We start from the raw sequence: 19701 nt of genomic DNA, 5'->3' as shown, positions 1-19701 counted from the left end.
CACCAGTGTTTCTGCAGGCCCAGGGCTCCCATTACAGCCAGTCTGCCCTTGTGGAGCACATCTGACTGGGCGGCAGCCTCAGCACAGCTGGGAGGGTGCTGTGGAGGCCGGTCACCAGCCAAGCACTTCCATGGACTTCCATTCTCCTCGAGTTAGTGGTCCCAGGTTACAGTTCTTCCTCATAGCCACTCTACTCTCTCAGCCCCAGCCTTTGCCACTTGCGGGCTGTGCTACACTGCACCAGCCTTACACTTGCTCCCTCGGTCCCTGTTGAATCCTTTCTCTTGAAGGGGGAGGGGACTACTAAAGCTATTTTAATACAGGCTTAAGTACGAAGGTTAAAAAAAAAAAAAAAAGGTGCTGAGCAGAAAGTAAGACATACCCAAGAACATAGGTAAAGGCTTCTCAGAGGCCCTCGGATCCTGTTTTCAAAAATGAAAATCTGTCCTCCATTCTCTCCCTGAATAGCCTTCAATGGCTCTTCCGTGCTTCCAGCAAAAAAATACCAACTTGGGTCTCAGTGGTTGAGAGTATACCTGAATATCTTCTAGAGGACTCAAATTCAATTGCCAGCACCCACATCGGGTGGTTCATAACTGCAACTCCAGGAGATCTGACATCTCTGGCCTTCTTGGGTACCTACGCTCATGTGCACATACCCACATGCAACTTCACACATAACACACATAATTAAAAATAAAATAATAGTCAGATAGGTGGCACATGCCTTTAATCTCAGCCTTTGGGAAGCAGAGGCAGGAAAATCTGTGTGAATCTGAGTCCAGCTTGGTCTACAAAGTTAGTTCCAGGTCATCCAGCAAGTTCTTATTCTTTAGCATGATATTAAGACAGACTGTCCAAAGATGACCCCAGTTCAACCTCTTCAACTCAATCTCCAACTCCCCCATGTACACTCACCACGTTGCACCCCTGTCCTACCAGGTAATTTTTAAAAATGTTGTTTATAGATGTTTTGTCTGATATATGTCTGTGCTTTATGTACACACCTGGTGCCTGCAGAAGAGGGTTTGAGATCTCCTGTAACTGGAGTTACATACAGACAACCGTGAGCTACCATGTAGGTGCCAGGAGTTGAACACAGGTCCTAGAGGCCAGAGCTCTTAACCTCTTCTGAGCCATCTCTCCAGCTCCCCTTTTCTGAGAGATAGAGGACTTCGTTATATAACCTTAGCTCACCTGTGAATTGCTCTGTAGCCCAGGCTGGCCTCAAACTCATAGAGATCGGCCTGCCTCTACCTCCTGAGCACTGGAATTAAAGGCGTGCGCTGGCATCATGTCGGGCTTGCGCTTTCTGTTGCAATGCCTTTGCCCATGCCGTCCCTATACCTGTCCTTCTTTAGCCCAGCTCAGATGCCATTTCAAACCTACAAAACCTCAAAGAAACTTCGTGTTCAGTCCATCTTCTTTCTATGGCCTCATGACACTTGGTTCTCAGCCCTAGTATGGTATTTCCAACAGGCTACAAAATCAACATAAACTGTCCTCTTCTCTGGTGCCTAGGAATAGAGATCAAGATGGACTGGACTTTTTATTTTTCACTCGACATTCTTTTTACAATAATAAGCCTGCTTAGAACATTTAGTCTTTTATTAAAGTTAATTGCATACTTATCTGTCTACTACACTCGGCTGAGTTTTTCAAAGGCTAGAATTGTCTGTGCTGTGGATCTCAAGGTTTGATCCAGTGCATAAAACATGGTTATGAAATCAATCACTCTATACAGTATTTAAAACACCTATCTAGCTGGGCATGGTGGCTCAAGTCTTTAATTCTAGCACTTGGGAGACAGAGGCAGGTAGATTGAGGTCAGCCTGGGCTACCTAGTGAATTCTAGGCTAGCCAGGGCTACATAGAGACCCTGTATCAAAAACAAAGCAAAACAAAACAAAAAAAACCCACCCTCACCTATTTAGACTCATACTCCTCTCCCCTAAAATTCAGCATTTCTTCCACATGATAGCAAAGTCTGTCTGTCACATTATAAAATTAGGGAATGGAGTGTTCTAGGCTAAGAAGAGAAAGTGACAATCAATACCATATACTTGAACAATCTTTTTCAAAGAATGAAGATAAAAGGGCCAGAGAGATGGTTCAATGGTTAAGAACACTATTTGCTCTTCCAGGGGACCTGGGTTCAATTCCCAGCACACATGTGACTCAGTTCACAACTGTCTCTAACTCCAATTCTAGGAAATCCAATGCCCTCTTCTGGCCTCTGCAGGCAAATCACCCATACCCCCTGGCTTATGGGGTGGCATGTGGCCCTTGGTTGTCCATGTTCGGTCTGTACCTAAAGCAAACTACTCTGGTCCTTTTACTGCCTGTGGCCTAAGATCCTGTTTCAGAGAAGGAGGTGCTGAATACTTTGAAGGAATTAATTAACTGTGCAACACTATATCCCAGAGGCCCAGCCCCTACCCTGGGATCAGCTGCTGCCCAGAAGAACAAGGAGGCTAAGAATAAGGGCAACTGATCCTGCATTTTAAAAATGTATTTACTTTATATCATGAGGGTTTTCCTGCATGCATGCATGTGCACCACATATGTGACTGGTCTGTGGAGGCCAGAAGTGGGCATTGGATCCCTTGGAAGTGGAGTTATAGATCGTTGTGAGCTGTCATGTGGGCGCTGGGATTCAAATCTGGGCCCTAAGTTCTCCGAACGGCTGAGCCATCTCTCCAGTGTCCTGAGCCAGTATTCTTGTTCACCTACCTAGCATTTCCACATGCTGATGCACTGGAGAACGTATCAAAAGCCATAGTCCTGAAGGCTGACAAACTCCTTGAGTCAGAATTCAGTCAATTCTGAATCAACAAAGACTCAGCTGGGCTCAGTCTAATACCAGGTGTCAGGTTATACTCTAGTCTCCAAAGGATGGGGCTCCTCTATACTAGGCACAAGTCACCTGAACCAGCAGTGCTGATCACCTTGCTGGTTTTAAGGCTATGAGAGCCTGTGCTGTGGATTGCTTAAGGATCCTAGTGGATCCAGAGCTATGGCAACCATATGCCTTGGCTTTTCCAAGAATCTCAGTTGCAAATATTCTGTCTAGCTATCCCCAGAAACCACAAAAAATGTTCCAGAGATTCTAATAGTTCATCATTCCAAATATTTCCCAGATTATCGCCTACACATAGTAACAGTGCAAAAAATTATTCAGATTTGGGGGCCTGGAAATGCGAGTTAATAACCAAGGTGTAGCAGCTCTAGAGATCTGTGAACCCTGAGTTTGGATGTAAATTTCACTCCATCTGGTCTGGAGGAGCAGGGCATCTTTCCTCTGCTCCAGCACTCATTCCCCAGGCTGCATTTGCCTCCTTCATAGAGCTCCTCCTTCCCTGGGAGGTGGGCCAGGGGTTGCCAGGACACCGTGACACAATCCCTGTAGACGTCTCAGACACTTACCCACGGGACACTGACACTTGGAGGTTGTAACAAGGGAGAAGAGGCTTGTCTGAGAGTTCAAACATGAAGTCATCCTGTTCTGAATCGTCTCCTTGCTCGGCACTCCCAGGAGGATTATGGAGGAGGTCACAGGCAAACCCGTCCTTTTTCTCTGTAAAGTGAGTAGCCAGGGGATCAGCTATAAGCATAAAACTGAAGGGAGGAAAAAGCTCCAGCCAGAAAAAGGGATACAAAGAGGCTGCTTAGGAGATAAATGCAAGGCCACAAGTCCTGGCTGGATGGACTCTGGGCCCACATCCTTGAGAGGGTACATGAAAGTTCTGCTCTTGGAAGGAAATGTGTTGTGGCCAGAAGTCCATTATCCTTCTCCACCCTCTGATTAGAAAAAGCAAAGTACTCTGAAAAGATGACAGCTCAGCTCTTCCAGATGGAAGACAGAAGATACTAGTCAAGGACTACAGTAAAGCAAAGCACCTATCCTCTGGCTATAGCCTCCCTAAGCCATCTCACTGCCTGATCCTCAAGAACTGGGACTCAGAAGGTTCCTTTGCCCAACCAATCATTTGGGTGTGGCACACAGCATTTCAGCCCAACCTGCTCTTAATCTTCAGCCCCTGGCTCATATTAGACAAATGCTGGATGATCACAGACAAAGGTGTGCTGATCTTCCTGCTTCGTGGTGTTTGGGCCAGAGGGTTAAGGGCTCAGGACACCAGCAATCTCAAAAACAAGGGCTGAGCCCTGTGTGGTGGCCCACACCTTTAATCTCTGCTCTCCTCGTTCATCCCTGTTCTTGGAAGGCAGAGGCAGAAGGATCTCTGAGTTCCAGGTCAGCCAGAGTTACATGGTAACACCCTATCTCAAAAACAGAGCAAAAGAAAACAAAACCAAACCCAGAGAAGAAAATAAAACAAAAACAAGGGCTGCCATCACAGGGGCATAGTGAGAGGGAATAAAAGTCGCCACATGAGGGCTCGACACTTTCTACAGTGTGAGCACGATCCAAAGAGGTTAACACCAGGATTTACACAGCACCCAGGGTGGGGAGTGGTAGAAGGCAAGGGAGGATGATTTTATGCAAATCCTTGTGGCATCTCAGGCTTCATATTAGTGACTGGAGTCTGAGGGGGAAGGGCTAAAAGGGCCTATAAGCTACTACCAGGGGAGGAAGAGTTGCCTCCACAGTGGGACTCCTACTCAAGAAGTACTGGTGACCCATACCCAGTCCCCCGTGATTCTTCCCACTTAGAGCTTACCCAACACAGAACTGCTGTAAAAATCCCAGGATGCTCGAGGATCGCCCTCTGCCCTGCCCTGAAGATCCGAGAGGTGATCTGAGGAAGGAAGAGAAGGTGTGAGACAAGGAGGAAATCTGGAGGATTATCCCTGTGGGATTGGGGAGAGGGGAAGGGGGGGGGAAGGCCACAAGAGGGACCAGGGGTGACAGGAAAGAAGTCCACTTCCTTCCACTTCCTGCTCACAACAGATTGCAAACAGGCAGGCAGAAGCCCCATGTAGCCCACCTATGATATATGGCCTAGTTTTTAAGAAAAAAAAAAAACAGCCTCCAGTATTTTAAAACTGGGAGATTTCACTTAAAAATTAGATTTCCAACTTTTTACTTTCTTTTTTTTAATTTATTTATTTATTATGTACACAATGTTCCGCCTACATGCCAGAAGAGGGCACCAGATCTCACTACAGGTGGTTGCTGGGAATCAAACTCAGGACCTCTGAAAGAGCAGCCAGTGCTCCTAACCTCTGAGCCATCTCCAGCCTCCAGCTGGGCTTCCCAACTTTTTACTTAAGAAAATAGATAAAAATCCAAAGCTCTGGCAATATTGCCTCTGCATTCCTGTATGTCAACAGGTGGCTGGAAGAAGCTGTGACATGTCCAGTCTCCAGTCCCCACTGGGCCTCTTCTCTTTTTTACACATTAGCCCGAAGGCATGTAGCTTGGGGACCTCAGCTTCAAAAGGCACAGGACATTCCTCTACAAGCAGAATCCTACACCTATTAATGTGCTCAATCGTGATCTATCTTCTTTAAAGTAAGGTAAGCAGCTATGGGTGGAGCTCAGTGGTAGAATGTATGCTTAGCATGTGAAAGATTCTAAGTTTAATTTACAGCTCAAAAAAAAACACACATAAAAGTAAAGCTAGGCATGGCAGCACACACATATGTAATCCCTACTACTCAGAAGGCTGAGGCAAGAGAATCAAGCTTGAGGTTAGCCTGGGCCACCTACAAGAAACCCTGTCTCAACAAAACCAAAGCAAACCCCTTTTGCTTCTACCCCAAAGAGCTCAAGACAAGGTGCTAGAGAATGGCCCCGCAGGTAATAGTGCCTGCTGCACCAGCCTGGTGACATGAGTTTGCTCACTGGAAGGCATGGAAAAAACTGGCTGTGGCAGGAAGCATTTATAGTCCCAGAACTCCAATGACAAGGCCCAAAGTGGAGACAGGAGAATCAACCGAACGCTCACAGATGAGCCAGGCTGGAGTAGAGAGCAACAAAACCAGATTCTGCTTTCCGAGGTGCAAGGAGAGCACCAACACCCCATAATTTGTCCACTGACTTCTACATACGTGATGTGGCCCACATAGGGTGACACAAATACTTACACATGAAAAAAAAAACTGAAGACAGGTGTACAAACACAATTTTTATGCTCATGAATGGACATGGCTCTATTCACGATGGTCAAAAGCTGGAAACAGCCCAAATGCCCAATGAATGGATAAATAAGAATATTACTAAACCATAAAAAGGAACATAGATGGTAACTAAAAGAAGCCAGACACAAAAGGCCACATAGGTAACTAAAAGAAGCCAGACACAAAAGGCCACATAAAAGGACAGAGTACCAATGCCACATGGACAAATCTTGAAAACATGATGCTAAGTGTAAGAATTAGTTACAAAGACCACATATTATATAATTCCATCTCAAGAAAATGTCCAGACTAGGCAAGGCTAGTAAGACAGAAAGCAGAAAAAAAATTTAAAAACAGACAAACAAAAAACCATGGTAAACCTTCCCATTTTTAATGTCAAGAAGTGGTGGCACATGCCTTTCTTTAATCCTAGTGCTTGAGAGGCAGAGGCAGGGAGATCTCTGAGTTCAAGGCCAGCCTGGTCTACAGAGTAAGTTCCAAGGCAACCAGACCTGTTATACAGAGAAACCCTGTTTTGAACAACAAAACAAAACAAAAAAAGGACAGAAGGCAGATTGAGTATGTCAGTGTTGGGGGAGGGCAGTACTGAGAATAGAGCTGGGGTTTCCCTGTGATGATAAAAAAATGTTCTGAAACCAGATATGGTGATAGTAACACGATACTGTGAATTGACAACATCCCATCACTCGATTGTCTAAAGTGGTTAAAGTCGAAGATCTTCTATGTATGTACTACCACAATTAAAACTTAAAAACCGCGGGGGTGGCAGTGGTACACGCCATTAATCCCAGTACTTGGAGGCAGAGCCAGGCAGATCTCTGTGAGTTCAAGGCCAGCCTGATCTACAGAGCAAGATCCAGGACAGGAACCAAAGCTACACAGAGAAACCCTATCTCAGGAAAAAAACCCAAACTTAAAAACCTACCTTTTGTTTCCTTGCTCTCAAGATGGACCCTAGGTCACCCTCAGCCTCCTTGTTTCCTAGCTAGGCATCAGTTAGTGAACGGGTTCACCTCGTATTCCCACGCAGATACAAAGCAGCCCTACTGGCTTTCCTGACAAAATTATGTGTGCTGTCTGAGAGTGCACAGTTCAGAAGTTGCCCGTGTGCCAAATAGTACAATTAGCAGGCTGTCTAAGCTGTGGGTGACTGCTACCAGCTCTCAAGTAGCACCTAGGCAACAGGAAAGAAGAGAGTCCAAAGAACACAAGGAGGTAAGGGTGACCGCCTGCAAAGCCAATCCCAGGAGGAAGTTGGCAATTATTTCCCCAAGGAGTGCAGCTTGTTTCCTCCACTGAAAAGTACCACTACCATACACCGCCTCCGTTCTGGGCCAAGAACTATCTGTTCATACAAGTTACCAAAGGCAAGCCTTTCTTAGCCATCTTCTGGGACATGAAGAGCTGCTCCCATTGGAAAGGCACCAGGGAAGGTAGCAGAGTGGGGGAACTAAGTTGTGTAGATTAGACCTCTGCACACGACATATCAAACCTGAAGCCCTGCGGACAGCCCCCACTCTTCTATACACTGTAGTACCCGAGACAGGACTTCCTTCCAGAAGCATCTGCTGGGTCCATGTCTATCTAGAATGAGTCTAGTCCTGTGCTTTGTCTCATGGGAAATAAAGGAAAGGAGGCCCTTGTTTTTAAAAAGGGAGGAACTGCCGGGCGGTGGTGGCACACGCCTTTAATCCCAGCACTCGGGAGGCAGAGCCAGGCGGATCTCTGTGAGTTCGAGGCCAGCCTGGGCTACAGAGTGAGTTCCAGGAAAGGCGCAAAGCTACACAGAGAAACCCTGTCTCGAAAAACCTAAAAAAAAAAAAAAAAAAAAAAAAAAAGGGAGGAACCAGGTCTATTTTGTTCACTATTGTATCTCCTGTGCTGGAAGTCCAGGGCTTGGTACCTGGGAAACACTATGGACTAGGGAAGGAGGGAGAGGAGGAAGAAGGAAAAGGAGAGAATTACTATAAAGTGAGACACCAAAGTGCTTGCTTAAGCAGCATGCCAAAACATAAGCACTCTGCTGTCCCTGTTCCCCCTACCCCCAAGTCACACAAGGATTCCATGAGAACAGGCCAAGTTCACATTCCTGGGGCTCCTCACTAGGAACTGCCTTCAGAGCCCACGGCACATTCCTCTAATTCTCTCCACTGCCTGCAAAGCTTTGTCTTGGACAGGTGAACTTGCCTTTTTGAGAGAGCCCAAAGTCAACCGGCATGAGCAAAGATGCTAAAGTTGGAACAGGCCTGTGAGTGGCAAACACATGGGAGGAGTCACTTGATGGTGTAGCTTTGATGCACACTCCTCAGATGTGACTACCATCAAAATGAGTGGTCTTCCTTTTTTTTCATTCTTCTTCCACCCCCACCAAACTTTCAAGATCTTATCTTTTGTGTGAGAAAGTGCCCTGGGCCTACCATTTCTCTTCTAGGTACACATGCAACATAACTGACAAAGAGTAATGAAAACAAGTATTTGTGCATGTATGATCAAAGCTGCACCACTGACAAGCTACAAGATGGACACTGTACAAATGGCTATGCGTGAATAAGCAGATAATATAAATGGCATATATACACACACAATGGCATGTTATTAGTCAGGAATAAAAAAGAATATAGGGTTTGAGAGATGGCTCAGGGGATAAGAGCACTGACTGCTCTTCCAGAGGACCTGGGTTCAATTCCCAGCACCTACATGGCAGCTCACAACTCTCTGTAATCCCAGTTCCAGGGGACCCAACACCAATGCACATAAAATAGATAATTAAAAAAAAAATTGGGCCAGATAGATGGTTCAATGGGTGAAAGGTACCTCAAGCCTAATGATCTGAGTTCAAACCCAGGGCCCCACATGGTGAAAGGACAGACTCAATTCCCACAACTTATCCTCTGACCCCCCCCCCCCCCGCCCACACACACAGGGGGGAATGAATTTTAAAAAGGAATGTAGTACTGAAATATGCTAGCATATGGATGGACCACGAAACCACTACACTACATGATTATGCCAGACACAGAAGCCTCAGATTGTAGGGTTCCATGTATATGAAGTCTGGAATAGGTAAATCCAGAGAGACAAGACTGCAGAGTGCTAAGTGTTAGGAGCAGAGAAGAAGAGGTGATGGAAAACAAATACTTAGCTGGTCCAAAGTTCTATTCAAGATGATGATAACGTTTCAGAACTAGACAGAAGGAGTGGCTGGAGAATGCTATAAATGATCTAAAAGCCACTGAACTGATCACTTTGTGATCATTACTTTTATGTGACATGAATCTTACCTCAATGCCTTTTGATTGAAAGCACCCTCAGTCCCTCACTGTTAGGTACACAGTCCCTTGTTCCCATGTATGGAGTGGCAGCCAGTAGTTTCTCTAGAGCCTAGCATCCCTTCACACCCCTCCCGGGCAGCTAAGTCACCAGCTGAGGACATGAAAGGAGAAAGACTAAGAAATGAGATGTCTTCGATATGGGGTCATACCATAGAGGTCTCTGGCAGGAAAAACAAAAATCTGTGCTTCAGTGACCTTGAACGGTCAAAGGCTAACCCTTTCATCAGTGAAAGGCAAAGAAGTCCCATACCTTTTCAATGCCTCAACCCAAACTGCACAGTTCCCGCCAACCTGTGTTCTTCCCCACAGAGGAGGAAAAATGGGGTCTGTTTTCCTTCTCAGCCAGATTGGATGCTGTTCATTTTTCTAAAGGGTCAAAGGTAAATGAGTAACAGGCCTATAATTTGGTGCAAGGGGGAACCCTTTCAAAGATCTCCTAGGGGTTTGGACAGCTCCATGCTCCAAGTCCTACAAGGAAGAAAGGGTTTACTATGTGGCCTTTAGCATCCAGAAGCTAACAGAAGCTCAGTAAATGGATGGACGGAAGAAGAAATGAAGTAGTGCTACACTACCCTTCATGAGCTCAGGAGAAATGGGCCTTGGCTGGAGTCAACCCAACTTAAGGAAGTCCACATTTATAACCCAAGTCAGTCCCCTCTCCTTTACTTAAAGGAACACTGTAAATAGTGATGTTCCTTTAGGGACTTAGAAGAGTTCAGTCCCAGGAAACCATTCAGAACTGGAGGAGCCTTGCAGAGTGAGAAAAGCTATGCATGAAGTACAAGTCAGATGACCACAGAAAATGGAGCCCTTAGCATCCTACATGGGTTTGCTTCATTTTCTGCTTCTGCTAGCGGAGGATGAAACAATTCATCTCTGGAGCACCTGGCCAAGCAAGTGCTCGAAGATGAAAAGGAGAGCACTTTTAAATGTCGCAGCCAGACAGGTGAGTGGAAATTGAAAACAAAAAACCAAAACAACCTCCATCTCAAAAGGCCCAAATAAATAAACATGTCCAAATTCCATTCATATGCACCTAGATATAAGGTCTAACATCGGACGAGTGCTTCCCTACTCTGCCACCTTATGAATATCACTCTACCTTGTGGTTCCTGGGGAACCAGTGAGGCATTATCCAGGGATGAAAGAGAAGAGAGGGACTGCTCAGTTTGAGGCATCCAGAGTCCCCAGTGATTACTCATCATGAATGCGCTCAATGTCACTGAATTAGTCACTTGAACTTTGTTATATTAGATGAATTCCATTGCCTTTTTAAAGACAGGGTCTTGTTGCTCACGTAAGTAGTATGTGCTGGCCTGGAACTCAGTGTGTAACCCAGGACAGCTTCACGACCCCAGCAATCTTCCTACCTTAGCCTCCTGCCTCTGGTCAGTGCTCAACTTCAGGTGCGTGACACCACACACAGCTATCTCACCTTCATTTTAAAAAAAGTGCTATTTATCACCTGTTCAGTCACTCCTCATCAAAAGAGCTTTGGGGTCTAAGTCCTCTCTGCCTGGGGGGCCTGCTGGCTCCTACAAATGCCTGCCTCCACTGGAGGATCATGTCAAGGTCTGAGTCTAGGTTGCTAGAACTTTCCCTAATTAAAGAGCTCTGCCCTTACATGGAGAAGTGTTGCTCCAGTCTATTAACACTCCCTTGGAGCATGACCTCCCTACCCATGAATTGAGAAACATGTGACGAGACCTGAATGAAGATGCCCAGATAGGCAAGAGTACTGGAGTTTAGGAAAGTCTCCTCTGGATTCTACAACAAGAACAAGTACTTTAGTTAGGAAAGGGGGTGTCAAAAGGCTAGCTATATGTCAGTGAGATGTCACAGTGGCTAGAAGTGCTTGCTGCATGAGCCTGGTGACCTAACTTTGAGCTCCTGAAAGTTGTCCACCCACCTCCACATGTAGGCTGTGGCATTCATTCATGCATGTACCCCCCGCCCCTCCCCACGTTTTAAAAATCTTTTTTTTTTTTTTAAAAATCTTTTTAGCTGAGTGTGGTGGCACACACCTTTAATGCCAGCATTCAGGAGGCAAAGGCAGGTAGATGTTATTTAAGAGAAAGCTTCATACCTCTTGAGTTTGAGGCTTGCCTGGTGTACATAGCAAGTTCTAAGCCAATCAGAGCTGCATATGAGACCCTGGCTCGAAAAGTCTTTTAAAAAGAATATCTAGGAGATTGGTATGAGTTTATAGAAATATAGGGGAAGAAGTGCTTATTTCTCATTTTAGCCAATAAAAATCGTGTCAATCAGGTGTAGAGGTGCATGCCTTTAATCCTAGCACTCAGGAGGCAGAGGCAGGTGGATTTCTGCCAGTCTGGTCTACATAGCAAGTTCCAAGACAGCCATGACTGCATAGACCCTGTCTCCAAAAAAAGGTGTCAACATTTAAACTCCTTTGGAGTTTTAGAGAAGAGGTCAGGAACGAAAGAGAGTTCATTTACTCAACAAAGTAGCCAGAGGTATTAATTTACTTGACTTCTACTTTGCAGAGGACACTTTCTAGCCAGAGAGTTCCCCTCCCATTAGACAAGTTATGAAATACAAAGCTTCATGAAATGTCTTCATTATACTGGCATACTCTAGATGTTAGTCTGTACATGATTCTGGGAATCCAAAGTGCATCTAAGACAGAGTGAGCATGTGGGAGGATGCTACAGACGCTGTACCCTTGGGGTGGCTCTGCTAAAGTGAGTACCAGTCATCATTGGTCCAAGTTAAGTGATTAATGAAAAGAAATCCCTAAGTGGCTGTGTCTCATGAGGAACAGATGCTCAAGGACCTAGAGCCAGGGGGAAAGAACTGGAAAAGGAAGCCTCCAGTCCCCCACCCAAGGTCAGTCAGGCTGGAAGCCCTGAGGCCTATACTTCAAGGGTTAGTTAAGTTCAATGGGACCTGTCTGGAGGTTGGCTGAGCTCAAGTCAAAACCTCCCTAGGTAACCTGTCATCTATCCCCTTGCCTCCTTGCAGCCTCTACAATATAAAGTAGTATTCCCCATCTCTTTCCCCTTCCGTGGGAACCTTTAGTACAGGTTCTCTTAGTTCCTTCATTTATAGCTACTCAGTGAACCTTTCTTAAGTAAGCATGACTTCCTACCTGGGAACCGAATACTGCATCCTTTGCAGGGACAGTTGGTGACTAATGGGGCCAAAGCTTAGGTGAGAGGATGGAACAGACTGTTCTAGCACAGCTGAAGCCTGTGAGGAGGGTCATAGCTGCAGCACCCATCACTTAGGCAACCTCAAGGACTAAGTCATGTCGTCACAAAAAGTTTAAGGTTCCTGCGATAAAGTCCGAAGGGACTGACGCCGAGCATACTCAAACTAGATAGATCCCTCTTTCATTCCTGCATCCCACCTGACTGACTCAGTCAGAGCAACCTGCCTACCTGCAGACACACAGTGCTACCACGAGAGAAAAGTATCAATGTGGTGGCGGCTTCTGCCCCCGATTATGGGCCTGAACATGGCACTTCCCTAGAAGATGGAGGGTAGGGAAGAGAGAGAGAATGGAGAGAAGGGGAATATTGGAATGCACAGGAAAGATCAAAGTTACCATGGGAAAAGGGCCATGAGGAATAAAGCTTCAGAAAGGGTCTCAGATGTACCACTTTAATCACAATCAAGGAGAGACTGCAGAAACAGCAAAATGGGGATTATCTGTTCTCCACCAATGACATTCCATTCATAGCACAGGTCAACGTATCTTGCTCCCAGCTAAGAGTATATAGCCAATCTCCCATCAGGAGGCCTGCTCCAGACACCGAGTGGTGAAATGAGTCCCTGTAGGAGGTTAGGGCCTAACAGAGGTAGTTATGTGGACACTCACGGCAAGGGGCTTTTAAAAGTAACTAGAGATTCCTAAGACACTGAAGGAATATGTGAGGAGGGTGGACACCCCTCATGGGGGCTGTCTAGGACAGAGTTATTGAAGAGCCCCACCACTACCACCACCACCACAGGTTGAGGAGTCCAAGGCCAACCCTGATGATTCTGGCTGTAATTCTGGTCCATCCTTACCACTGAGAAAGCGCTTCATGTTATCACTGCTGGCCAGCTTCATGGCTGTCTGACCCGAGTAGGTAGCCAGTGTGGGATCAGCTCCATAGGATAGCAAGAGCCAGATGGTCTCCAGGTTGTCATTGACCACAGCATCATGAACTGGCCTGTGGAGGTCATACAGAGTCAGTGACACAGTACTCAAGGGGGGAGTTTTTAGGCTTCAGCCTACCAAATTAGGGGGAGGGGAGGGGAGATGATACTGTGGTGACCTCAGGATATCCTCAACGCAACGTGGGTAAGATTCAGGGAAGAGAAATCACCCCTGGCCTGCAACTCTTATCCTATCTAGCCATGTCTTTATCTTCTCTGTACCTCTTTTTCTTCTCTCCCATATCTATCTCTCCTTTATGTTCCCCTGCATCTTTAGACAGTATCTAGAGCACAGTGTAGATCTACTACTACTTCAGCAGAGAACAAGGTGGAAGTTAAAACTAAAGCAGATGTGGGTGGTTGTTTAAGAAGGACCCAGATGACTGCTCAAGGGCAGGGATGTGTAGGGAGGCTCCATACCAGGTAGTAGCCAAGCAGAGCCTATATATTTTGATCTGGGTCCTTCTACTTGGAATGCAGCATCCTTTGGAACCTTTCTGAAGTAGGTCCTCTGAGGAGAGTGGATGTAACTTCTCCAAAACACAGCGAGTGTTTCTATTAGACTGTGTATGTGTATGCATTAATATGCCATTGCACTTACTTGTTTATTTATTGTGTGTGCGTATGCGTGAATATATGTAATATATGTGTGTGGAAGTCAGAAGACAACTTGCAGGCATCAGCTGTCTCCTTCCATCATGGGGAAGCCAAGACTGTCAGGCTTGGTGGCAAGTGCCTTTACATAGCAGGCTAACCTCACAGACCCAGGTAGCTCATTGTTTTAAGTGCACAGAGACCAAATTACAAAAACCAAATCGGGAATGTCACTACAAGATTAGCTTCCTGCTTTGATCCCAAGGCATCAATTCCACATGAGACAAGTGGCCCACCAGGACGATATTCAGGAAGGTTGAATGGACCTGGCATGGGACAGGATGAAGCCTGGACAAGTTCAGCCTTCCCTTAGTCCACTATGGACTGACCACCGAGGAACTCATCAGCTCCTGCTCTAAGATGGCTCCCTTCAGCCCACAGAAATCCTTTCAAAGGCTTCCTGGAAAGGCCTTTTTGACACCAGCAGCTAGCTATGCTGCAAGTATCCCAGCTGGAGTAAGACCTCCGCAGTGAAGGACTGAACTGCGTTTTGAGACTTGGCAGAGGAGCAGCTTTCTTGCCTTGTGCCGTCCTGCGAGCTGCAGTTCACATTAGCCCCATGTTGCAACAGGATGTTCAGGATATCAGTCCAGCCCCGGGAACAGGCCTCGTGCAGGGCTGTGTAGCCCGCATTGTCACGGTGATTCACGTCCTCACTGTGCTTCTGGAGGCAGTAGAGAACAACGTCCTGTGGGGATGGGGACAGCTCTGTGAGCAAAGAGAAGTCTAATTTTTGGAATCCTCCCTGTTAGACTTACCACTCCACAAGTGTCTGACAAGTCCCAGAGCCTGTCCTTTATATGTGAGAACAAAAGACACATCGCAAAATCTTCTGTGAACAAAGTCAGTCCTCAGCCTCCATGGCCAGGGCCCCAGCTCTGAGCTGATCCCTTGGCACGAGGAAGACATTTCTTATGGCCAAGAGCACTCATCTAGGTGGTGATCACTGGAGTAAGGTCCTCAGAGCGGCCTCGCTGATGCCCAGAACTCACCTTTTGAGCTTTAAAAGACACAGATGGGGAGGTCTATTCTTTTTTTTCTTTTTTTCTTTTTTTTTGAGACAGGGTTTCTCTGTGTAGCTTTGGAGCCTTTCCTGAAACTCACTCTGTAGCCCAGGCTGGCCTCGAACTCATAGACATCCGCCTGGCTCTGCCTCCCATGTGCTGGGATTAAAGGCCTAGCGAGGTCTGTTCTTGATAGGGTCATTCCAGTCACTGCACCAAGCACAACTCCCGTTTTGTTTTCTTGTTTTGAGACAGAGTCTCATTGTATTCCAGGCTGGCCTTAAACTCCCTATGTAGCCAAGGATGACCTTGAATTTCAGCTCTTCCTGTCTCTGCCTCCTGGATACTTGGGTTCTAGGCATGGAGCACTCCACTCAGTGTATGCAGTGCTGAGAATTGAGTCCAGGGCTTTGTGCTTGCTAGGCAAAGCATCTGAACTACATCTCTAGCCCCACAATACACTTCTGTCCCTCAGCCTCAGATCATGCCTACCTTCCTGGGGCTGAAGCGACAAGGTGACAGGACCAGAGGTGGAACTCCAGTGACTTGAAGCACTTCTGCTAGGCTAGGACAAGGCTCTGAATAAACTGGGGCGGGGGTTGGCAGTGCCCTTGGACGACTGGCTTCCAGACCATGGTACCTACTATTGTTCTGCTGTCAACACTTTCAGGTGGAGAAAGCTACTGTGAGCCTGAGCTGTGCCTGTTGCTTCCTGCTGCCTTTACGTGGACCTCCTACACTCTCACTAACAGAGATGCCCACTCTTCTCCAGACCAGGTTCCAGCTCTGGTCTTGGCTTCTCCAATGTTCGCCTATTTGTTGATTCCGCAGAGACTGGTTATCAGTGCATATTCAGGTCTCCCTGATAGCCATGCAGACATCCACACTAAATATTCAAGAAAGGTAAACTGGCTGCTTGATGGGGCACCATGAAAGCTGCACAGCCGTCTGTACACTTATAGGTACAGAAAGAAAGCCTAATACAGAAGGCAAACTCTGGAATGTAGTTAAACCCACATCCACAAATAAATCCAGAAGAAATCATCATGGAGAAAGGCGAAGATACATATTAAAGGGTATCTGTGTGTCAACAAAAAGTGGAAAGGGATGTAAATGTATACCAACATTCAGCCTCAGGTAAATTCATCAAGGTAAATGGGGGAGTCCTTCCACTCCTCAGCACTTGGGAATCAAAAGACTTGTTTGAACTCAGACAAAAATACTGTCATAAAGGATACTGAACACAATTTTTCTTGTTTTTTTTTTTTTGTTGAGATAGTCAGAGGTAGCCCAGGCTAGCTTTGAATTCACTATGTAGCTGAGGCTAGCTTTCAACTGCTGATTTGCCTACCTCTACCTCCCAGGAGTTGGGGTTACCACCTGGGTAATCCACTGTACACATCTTGCCATCTCATTTAATATTGCTAACTCTAGGTTTTTCTTTGCAATAAGACATACCTGAATAGGCTTACATCAAAGTCCTTAATATGACTACTGCTTTGTTTGCCCTCCTTCCCACGTATAAGGAAGTGGGGTTAGCTCTGGCTTTGTTTAGTGAACATGCTCTTGCCCCTTCTACATGAAAGTCAAAATGAGGAGAAACCACAGGAGTTAAAGTGTGAACAGTAATCGCCCTATGTTCCTCTTGGTTGGAGGAGCCACTACATAGGTAAGGTAAAACAAATCCCCTTCCTAGCCTAGGGATGTAGCGGATGCTATTGTGTACTATTTCAATTGCATTTATCCTGAGTTGACTTTTCAATGAGCTTACCTTCCCACATACTGAGATAAGACAAGGGGCAGAGCAGTCTCAGAGACCATATTGACAGCAGAGGGAGACCAGCCAGAATTAGGCCCCAAAGGAGCCAACGGCATAGCTGCTCCCTGAGGTCCAGGCCAATGTCATCCTGCCACTGCCTGACTGCTCAGGGAGAGCTTACTCACCTTATAGCCCAGGCGAGCTGCTCGCTGCAGGAGGGTCTCACCAGCGTTTTTGTTCACGATGAGTCTCCGTGCCTCTGGGGGGATCTGTCGGGCAGTGGGTGACTCTGAGGCCTCTTCTGGGCCAGCACTTCGGTACTTGGAGGGTGTACATGGTTCTGTGGGCTTCACTGGAGTAGGAGATTTAGAAGAGCGTGTCTTCTGCTGGCTCCAACGACCTTTGCTCTGGAAAGAAGAAATGAAGTCCTAGGTCAGGCTAGGCAACATATCCAATTCATCATGGCCATGCCATCTGGCTGCCAAAGCCACCTCACTACATCTGCCCTCATGCTGTGCTTTACTGACAGTACACCAAGTGGCCCAGTCTAGTGTCAGCTTGGAGACTGAAGGCTAGGCTAGTCACTAGCCATGTGAGGTTATTGGCCAAATGAGCAAAGCTTCTACGTTTCCTTGGGTGGATGTTCAGAGTATAAGATCCTCAGCCCCATAAGCCATGGCATGGCAGGAGGACTGAAAAATGGGTAGAGACAGCCCAGCTTCTCTAAAGCACTTGGCATGCCTCCTCTACTTGTCACTGAGGTTTTGGATAAGCCGTGTCTGTAAGTAATAAGAACAAAGAAACACAAGAGACAGCAGTCTGACTCGTCATACTGTTCAATACCTTCACTCTTATTGTATAAACCTGCCCCCATATCCAACCTCACAGGCTTTCCCCGTCTTTCATCATACCATGGCCTAAGAGTATATTCAGGCCCATCTACAACAGTGAACTGTGAGGCTCTGGAACCAGACAGGGCTGGGTTTGAAGTTTGCTTCTGCCATCCACTAGTTACAACACCTGAAGCAGAACCTAACTCCTCTGAGCATTACTTTCTCCCTTGGAGGGCCTTTGAGATAACCAACTACTACAAAGGCTATGGACTACCAATGTTCTAAGAGTTCTGTCCTCAGAGGTGACCCATGGGTGCTTCCCTTTGCCCCATTTTGAACTGAAGGTACATAGAAGGTTCCCATGTTTGTTTCCCTGTACCCTCCTTGGTCTGTGGGGGTACAGGTCACTTGTATATCAAACTCGGGTTCTAGATGAGGAATAACTGTGTTGAAGTAACTGCACTGAAAGAACCACTGTATTCAAAGATGGGAGCAGCCTCGGCTGAACGTGGCTGAGAGTCTAAGATATGAAACTGAATGATACTCAAGGGGCGTTAGCAGAGTTTAAGTATACCCTGCAGACAAGAGAGACATGAATCCACTCGAAGCCAGAAAGAAGACTAAGGGTGGGTCCACCATGATGGACTCTGAGAACGCTACCCCTGACAGTCAAGCTCTTATGTAGCTCCCTTCCCACATGGGATAAGGCTCACCTAGGTAATTAACAGGAAGTTGCAAAAGTGTGTGTGTGTGGGGGGGGGTGACTTCCAAGGCCAGGTCCCCAAAGACACTGTGGCTCCTGTATGATTCTCTCTCAAATCATGTTCTGTGGTGAAAGCCAGCAGCTTTTTGGGGAGATCCATGAGGAAAGGAAAAGAGGCCTCCTGCCAATAGCCAGCATCATCACACCAGCCACATGTATGAACTATACTGGAAGCACATCTTCCCAGTCTTCAAATAGATGTAGCCCTAACACCTTGACTGCAACCTCATGCAAAACCCCACACTAGGCTCAGCTAAGCTGGCCCGAATTCCTGAGCTCCAGAAACTATGAAATAATACTTGCTTACTGTTGTGTAAAGCCACTAGGTTTTAGAGTGATCTTTTATGCCACAATGGGGCTAACACGTATATTTACTCAAAGCCCACAGAGCATCAAATTTTCATTTAACCTATGTCTTCTACACTATTTTACAACACTGTAGCCCCACTGCCCTCTTTCTGCATATCCAGAGCCTACTTAGAATCTAGTCTGACACCTCACTTCCTTATATTCTTGCTGTTTTCTAGGGGATGTCTGCATCCCCTAGTGAGGTTGTTTTTCTTTTCTTTTCTTTTCAAATGTCCTTTAGGACTGTGTCTCACTACATTGCTTAAGCTGACATCCAACTCAGGGATCAAGCAATCTTTCTTTACCCCCTACACCTAGCTCTCCGACTAGTTCTTTAGCTCCTTAGGGACACAGTTCATACTGTCACCTTCTCTTTTGTTGCTTCCAGCACTGAAGTCAGAGCTGGGTACATTATCCATCACAATTATGTGTTGACTTGATTCAAGTTATCCATGTAAAAAGCCCCGGGGAGTCAGAAAAGTTACCAAGAAAGTTACATAAAGTCAAGAAAGGAACACTAGCAGATAAACTATGCAGGTCCAGGGAATCTGCCCTCTGGTAAATCTGAAGATCACAAGTGGTCATGATCAGTTTCTATAGCACAAGGGTGGAAGTATAAGCGCTAGCAAGAAAGCACCAACCATGAGGATATGGTACTGTTTTTATCACCAGGAAGATGGAGACTACAATGACAGGACTGGAAGACACAGGGTAATGTACCCAGGTTTTTGCTAAG

General features: G+C 46.3%; 1 protein-coding gene across 10 annotated transcripts in view; it reads right to left on the bottom strand.

The window, feature by feature from the left end:
* Bcorl1 (BCL6 corepressor like 1) overlaps positions 1-19701 on the bottom strand; it is a 73839-nt gene that overhangs the window by 6173 nt on the left and 47965 nt on the right. For all 10 annotated transcript variants that reach the window (XR_008218387.1, XM_052738957.1, XM_052738974.1 and 7 more), the window contains 5 exons: positions 17207-17428; positions 14780-14946; positions 13473-13618; positions 4683-4760; positions 3427-3577 (listed from right to left, as the gene is read on the bottom strand). Coding sequence is in view for 9 of the 10 variants with exons in the window: in XM_052738957.1 (XP_052594917.1) it covers positions 3427-3577; positions 4683-4760; positions 13473-13618; positions 14780-14946; positions 17207-17428 (764 nt within the window). In the remaining variant the exon portion in view is untranslated. The remainder of the gene's footprint in view (positions 1-3426; positions 3578-4682; positions 4761-13472; positions 13619-14779; positions 14947-17206; positions 17429-19701) is intronic.

This window comes from Peromyscus californicus, unplaced genomic scaffold (assembly GCF_007827085.1).
Source record: "Peromyscus californicus insignis strain IS unplaced genomic scaffold, ASM782708v3 Scaffold_10__1_contigs__length_136768540, whole genome shotgun sequence".
Taxonomy (NCBI): Eukaryota; Metazoa; Chordata; class Mammalia; order Rodentia; family Cricetidae; genus Peromyscus; species Peromyscus californicus.
The sequence above is the reverse complement of the archived record's forward strand: the minus strand, read 5'-3'. Positions and strand labels throughout refer to the sequence as shown.